A 6,996-nucleotide genomic window follows, 5' to 3' on the forward strand; every position below is an offset into this window, starting at 1 on the left:
TTTTTTTTTTTTTTTTCCCTTGAGGTTTAAAGCTCACGGTCCTGAGGCCTGAGGCTTGTTTAAAACATGTGAATATGTCCAAACACAGATTTTCTCTCAAAATGGTCACAGTCACATCGGGCTTCTCAAGCTTCTCTCGAGTGATAGAGCTGGGTTTTGACACCAACAGGGGAGCTCTCAGACAGAAGACATGACGCGATCTTCCAGGTCTAAAAACCAGGCAGATGAGAAATATTGCTCATTTAAAAACGGGTCCAAATCTGCAGCCTTCATTTCTAAAGTTTACTCTTTGTAAAGATGGCGCCATCTAGTGGGCCTTCCCTGTCTGTCCTCCCTAGTGTTCTGCTTTAATTGTCTGATTAAGATCACTCTTGTCTCATGTCCTGCTTGTGTATATAAGTCCTTCTTTTAGTCCTGTCATTTGTCGGTTTGTCTCGTTTGGTACAGTCCTTGTTCTGTCCTGTTCCAAGTCTGCACCTAGTCGTGCAAGTTTGCTGCCACATCAGCCTCTTGGTTATTATTAAAGTGTTGTTTTCTACGTCCTGCCTCCCGAGTCCTGCCTGCACTATGGGTTCTTTCCTGTCCAGCCTGAGAAAACCTTGACACTCTTGTAGATTAAGTCATTAAAGAATTAGATGATATGGGTACGGTGTTGTTGGAGGTGGATAACAAAATAAAATGCACAAACTAGAATGCAGTTTTCCAAACCACGCACAAAAAGGACACGATTTTCATAAACACGCAGCTTGTTGGTTGCTTGATCACTAATAAAACTGTATTCAGTTCAGCTGTATCTGAAAGTTTGCACATTTTATCACTAATTTGAGTTGCCACCTACTCTCCAGCTGTCGCAGCCCTGTGAGACATCACCTGTAGCTTTTCAGCGGTTTGTATGGCTGATGTATTTATTTATTTTCCTGTTTGTGTCATGCCTCAGACTCCTTCATGCTTGAAGATGTGAACGACACGGCAAAAGAGACGTGCCTTAACTGGTTCTTTAAGATCGCCTCCATCAGAGAACTGCTTCCCAGACTGTATCCCTCAACAACATCCTACAACACACACCTGCTTTATTGAACACACTGCTTTAAATCCAAACTCATTTTCATTTTCTATATCCTTTTAATTTGTTTTTGAAAAAACAAATAAGTTCATAATTCCAACAGTTAATGGCAAGATTTTGAGCAAAGACATTGTGCATTGTGTTGAACTCAAAGTATATATTGTGACAATGTCCCTAAATTGCCACACCAAATGTTAGCTCCGTATCTGTAGCATTAGGTGAGTCAGCCATTTTTGTGTTTGCTATGAATGCTTTGCTGCACTGACTATCTTAAATTGCTTACTTGAGAAATTAAACACTTGTAGATGTAACAATGTGCCAATGATTACTATTTGAAGTTTCATTAGAATTTGTTCAGTAATACATGAGGTATGTTGCTAACGATGCAAACACACATGCAGTGAACAGGCAAAAAGAAAATTACCCTATAGTTTTACAGTTTCTTCCTTAGAATTTTTTTACAGTCGAACGACATTTGCAGTGCTGGGCACAGTTCCACTGATCTACCAATGGCTAAATCAATGTTCCATTTAGCAGATTAACATTTTCGCTAACTTTGAAAACCTTTGGGAGGACTGGCTTCTGCTAAAATAAAATCCAGTAAATTGGTATATTTTTTTAAAGATAGTTGTCCGCACTAAAAGCTTAGAAGTGAATGGTGGTTTACACGGAGCTATGTAGAGGTAATTAAAGCTAAATGCCACCTGGTGATGCCCCCACCCTCAATGCTTTTACCCTCATACGTACCACAAACGGTCTCTGTCTCACATTGTCAATTTACAGCCAATAACAGACTGTCATGAATGGTAAATGAAACCAGAACAGGTAAATAACATGAAAACCCCATTTTCACACTCAGAAACATTGTAAACGGTCAGAAACATTGCAGACATAACTCCTACTCAGCATGCTTTGCAATGCTCACACTGTCTCTGGGACGGGACTCTAACACATTTTACACATCTTTACTTTAATACAAGCAGATTTATTACAGAGAATATTGATGATGATGCACAACAACTTTGTAGTTAGTTTATAAAAGTAGTTAATCACAAAGAGGATCTCCAAAGTGAATTAATTAATTTTAGTCAATGACACAAGGGAGACGTCTGACAGACATTGAATGCATCACTCTGCTTCAGCACAGCAGAGTTCTGCTCCACCTCTTTGGTTCTGATGGACCAGATTAATTCCTGAAAGTTCACCTCTGAACAGGACATGGACGATTCACTTGTGATTTATGAACCGTTTTGAGTTGCGTTCACTTACAACATTATCACGTTACAGTCTTACAGTGTCAGCGACAGCATTGGATGATAAAAGTTAGTGCTTTAGTGTTAGCTTCCAATATTTTTAAATCTGTTTAGTGGTTTAGCGTTAGCAAAGCTAATTTTTAGTTATCAAATTAGCAGTTAGAGAAGCTAATGTTTTGGTTAGCTGTGCCCACCACTGTACGTTTGTATACTTTGCACTAGTTTAACCAACCGTTGGTTTCAGTTGGCTCATTTTAGCTTTTAGCTCAAGTTTTGCTGATTTCAGCTAAAAACCTCTGCTTTAGTTTCAGTGGGGGAAGCACGGTGGCACAGTTTGTAGAGCTGCCACCTCTCAGCGAGCAGGTCGCCCCTGTTCAAATCCCAGCTGGGGGTCTTTCTGGGTGGAGTTTGCATGTCCTCTCCGTGCATGTGTTGATTTTATCGGAGTACTCCGGTTTCCTCCCATAGACCAAAAACATGCATGTTAGACTGATTGGTAACTCTAAATTGTCGAGAGAACAAATGGTTCGTCTCTGATGGACTGGAGACCTGTCCAGGTGTCCCCTGCCTCTTACACAGTGATGGCTGGACATGGGCACCATTGACCCCCCCCGTGACCCGAAAAGGATGAAGTGGGTAAAAATGATGGATGGATGGATGGATGGTTTCAAGTCCTTCAACTAATTTCAGTGGTCATTTAGCACTCATCCTTCAATGTTGTGATTTTAACATCTGAACACAGATATGTTGAAGCGGCCATCCTTAAGTGCAACCGTTTCCTCAACACCTCGTAAGTCCTGACAATTTTTCCTTCCTGGCTGCTTCTTTAGGTGTGATCACATTTCATTGCCTTTTTTTTTCCTCAGTGGAATCCAGGAGACTCTTCTTCGCCTGACAGCCATGATCAGAGGGGTTGGAGATCCTCTTGTTGCTGCTTACGCCAGAGCTTATCTCTGCAGGGTCGGCTTGTTTGTTCAGTTTTCTTTCCTTCCACTCTTCCCTTCTTTCAGCCTGTAACTGAACCTTGTTTTGTAATGTAGGTGGGCATGGAGGTGGCCCCTCATTTGAAAGAGAGCCTGAACAAGAACTTTTTTGACCTGCTCACCACTTTCCAGCAGATAAGTTGTGAAAGTGTCCAGAAGCATCTGGTTGTGCAGAGGGTGGAGGTGCCAGAGTACCTGACCCTGTACTCTCCTGCCATCAGCTGGATCCTGCAGTGCATCGCCTACAGAGCTGCAGAGGTTTTCACTCACAGACACTCAAATATCCGCTGAAGTTCAGCCTGACGAGGAACAAACTGATAATAGTGTCTTTTCCTCCTCCTGTGTTTAGTCACTTCTCACAGAGATGATGGAGCGATGCAAGACGCTAGCTAATAAGTAAGTGGATTTAACTAAAAACGTTAGCTTTTTCTACTTTTACTTTCTTTATATCAGAATTTCCCTGCAGTTTCAGACTTAGCATTTGTTGTGATGAAATTAATTAATTAAAAAAATTACAGCCATTATCAAGCGTCTGTGAGTGTCCAGAATGTTTATAAATCTTGTATACCTATTGTTTGTTTTTTGTTTTTTTAACAGGACCTCTTTTTTTAAGTGTTTTAGAAATATTTTTTAATGTTACACATTAACACAAACCAAAAACACAGAAACAATCATGTGTATGTGGAGGGGCATTATTTGCAATAATCTCAAAATCTTTTCACACTGTCATATGGGGGTGTTGTGTGTAGAATTGTGAGGAGAGATTAATTGGTACAATTTGTAATAAGGTGGTGGCCTAAAACGTGGAAAAAGTGTGAATACTTTCGGGATGCTCTGTGCATCCTTGACTCCTCGTTCAGTTGTTTCCATGGTCTTGTCAGAAAGAGCCAGAGTTCTGCTTCAAATCCTGATGTCCAAACCCTCCAGGCACCCTAACCCTAACCCACTCCATGGATATGCTGCTCACGCCAAGGACCTCAACCAGCTGCCACTACCAGATAAATCATCATGACCTCACTCAAGGAAGCTTTGTTCATGCTGAAAACCCTCCATGACCATGGGCCATGTTCTTCATACACATCTGAAGATTTCTTCAAAACCCTGAATCACCACCTAGGCTCAGGCTGTTTAGTGCTATGTAGCAGGTTCACCTTTTGATAGGTTGTCTTCTTAGAGGTTTTCTGACTGTTGTTTTATTTGTTTGTTAGGAATTTTTTTAAATTGATAAGACAGATATTCCTGTTTTTGTGCAGTGCCTTGCTCCTGAATTCAGTCATGAGGGCGTTCAGACCAGAGTTTGTTGCAACCAGAGCCACTGACTTCATCAGTATGATAAAAGACTGTGATGAGTCTGGTTTCCCAAAGGTCAGAGGTCATGATTTTATTTAACTCGCATTTCCTTTCAGAGACTCTTCATGTTTTACTTTTAACTCTGTCCCCTGTAGATCCAGTCTTCAAACTGTACAACCTTAGTTCTGAAAGGTTTGGATGCTGTGTAAAATGTAAATCAAACATAATGCAATGATTTTCATATCTTACAACATATTTTATTTGCAGTGGAACATGTGGAACATGCATAACATGTTCCACATGTTCAACATATCAAAGATTTAAACCAAGAAATTGTACAATTTTTAGAGAAAGTGTTTGGACCATCTTAAATGAAGACACAGGCAAATAATGAATTAGACAAAGGTTTAGTTAAAGATACAAGAAGAGAGGGGTGGAACAGAGGTTAGAGACTGCAGACCTGTGATCAGGAGGTCGCAGATTTGAATCCCTAAAAATTTTGGAGTGAAATGTGAAGTTCCCACACTTGCCTCCACCCTCATTTGTCCTACTCTGATCTATTGGGGAAGGCTCCCCAACTGCCTTGGATGGCAGCCCTCTGCTCCACACAGAGGGTTACGATAGCTCGGTGGTCACGTCAGGAAAGGCATGGCCTGTAGAAACATCTGCCAAGTCTTCACGTGAGTTTGCTCCATGTGGTTTCCTCCTGAAGAAGGGAACAGACAGAAAAAAAAAAACATGCAAAGAGAGAACCACCTCTCTGGAAATCAATACAAGGATACATTTCTTTATTCGTTCTCATCACCAAGACAGCCAAGAGATAACACTGAACTCTTACATAAGGTTTAACAGTGCATATCCTGATGCATGCTCAATAATCCAGGTAGAAAAATCTAAAAAAGTTAAATCTGGTCCTCTGGACATTCAAAAAACAAAACAAATTAAAAAAAAATGTAGAAATGTTTCGTCTTCCATCCGAAAGACTTCCTCAGTCTGAGGTGCTGTATTCAGCTCAGTCTTATAAATAACACCTTCTCAGAGTGGATCAACCAGTTTTGCTGCTGACAACCAAAATCAGCTGCTCACATGCTCAAGAAGGACCATCAGCCTAACAATGGATCATTAGCACCCTGATGGCTGTTTACTATTCAGAGGGCTGAGTGATACTAGCAATCACAGCATTGTAAGAGGGGGACAATTGAACACGTAGGCCTCCACCCCTGTTTAATGATGGACGATTTCTTTTCACAAAGATGGCCTCCTTTACTCCTCTCTCAAACCATCGTTCCTCTCTGTCCAGGATGTGAACATCTTCATCCCTGAAAGAGTGACCGCTGGCCTGGAGATGAGTGTAGACCGCAGAGTCCTGGCCTGATGTTGTTGATCTTCTGTGATGGGCCATCCTTTTGGCCTGTGGCTGTTTAGTTTCCCTGATGTAAGACTGATCACAGCCCTCCTGACACTGAACAACATACATAATATTACTCTGTTTGTGCCGGGGGACAGGATCTTTGGGATGAACCAGTCTTTGCCGTAATGTATTTTGGGGTTTAAAAGCCACTGGGACGTTATGTTTAGAAAATAAACATCTCAGTTTCTCTGATACTCCCTCAACATACGGAATGACCACTGGTCTGGGTTCCTCCTTTTCACCTGTTGGCTGACTGGAGTCCTCTTTGGGTTTCTTCTCTGCTTTCGGGAAGGCCCAGTTAGGATATCCACATTGCTCTAGAGCCTGTCTTGTGTGGGATTTCTCCTTCTGCCTGGCTCCTGAGCTAGTGGGGACGCCGTCTGCTCTGTGATACAGAGTCCTGATGACTCCTAACTTGTGCTCCAAAGGGTGATGAGAGTCAAACTGCAAATACTGGTCTTTGTGGGTGGGTTTGTGGTACACCTCAGTTTGCAAATGTCCTCTATCAGAGACTGAGACCTCACAGTCCAAGAAAGCCAACCTGCCATTTTTTACATCTTCTCATGTGAACTTGATGTATTTATCCACAGAGTTGATGTGGTCAGTAAAATGTTGGACTTCCTGGGATTTAATTTTAACCCAGGTGTCGTCAACATACCTGAACCAATGACTTGGTGGTGTCCCTGAAAAGGACGTCAAGGCTCTCTTTTCTACCTCCTCCATGTACAGGTTGGCAACAATAGGAGAAACTGGAGACCCCATAGCACACCCATGTTTCTGCCTATAATATTGCTCCCCATATGTGAAGTAGGTTGACTGCAGGCACAGTTTCAAGAGTTGACACAGTTGTTCTGTGGAAAGCGTGGTCCTGCTGCTCAGAGTGGTGTCTGGTTTTAATCTTAAACTGACCACCTCTACTGCATCATCAACAGGAATGCACGTAAAGAGTGATGTGACATCAAAAGAGACCATTGTTTCATCAGTCTCCATGATGAC

The 6,996-nt window shown here is 41.8% G+C and overlaps 1 protein-coding gene across 1 annotated transcript in view; it reads left to right on the forward strand.

Moving 5' to 3' along the window:
- Positions 1 to 6,996, forward strand: part of vps35l (VPS35 endosomal protein sorting factor like) — an 83,079-nt gene that overhangs the window by 39,278 nt on the left and 36,805 nt on the right. Inside the window, exons 10-15 of the mRNA XM_037690749.1 lie at positions 938 to 1,034; positions 3,059 to 3,106; positions 3,183 to 3,276; positions 3,357 to 3,557; positions 3,649 to 3,695; positions 4,553 to 4,664. Coding sequence (XP_037546677.1) covers positions 938 to 1,034; positions 3,059 to 3,106; positions 3,183 to 3,276; positions 3,357 to 3,557; positions 3,649 to 3,695; positions 4,553 to 4,664 — 599 coding nt within the window. The remainder of the gene's footprint in view (positions 1 to 937; positions 1,035 to 3,058; positions 3,107 to 3,182; positions 3,277 to 3,356; positions 3,558 to 3,648; positions 3,696 to 4,552; positions 4,665 to 6,996) is intronic.

This window comes from Nematolebias whitei, chromosome 17, assembly GCF_014905685.2.
Source record: "Nematolebias whitei isolate Nwh7 chromosome 17, NemWhi1, whole genome shotgun sequence".
Lineage (NCBI taxonomy): Eukaryota > Metazoa > Chordata > Actinopteri > Cyprinodontiformes > Rivulidae > Nematolebias > Nematolebias whitei.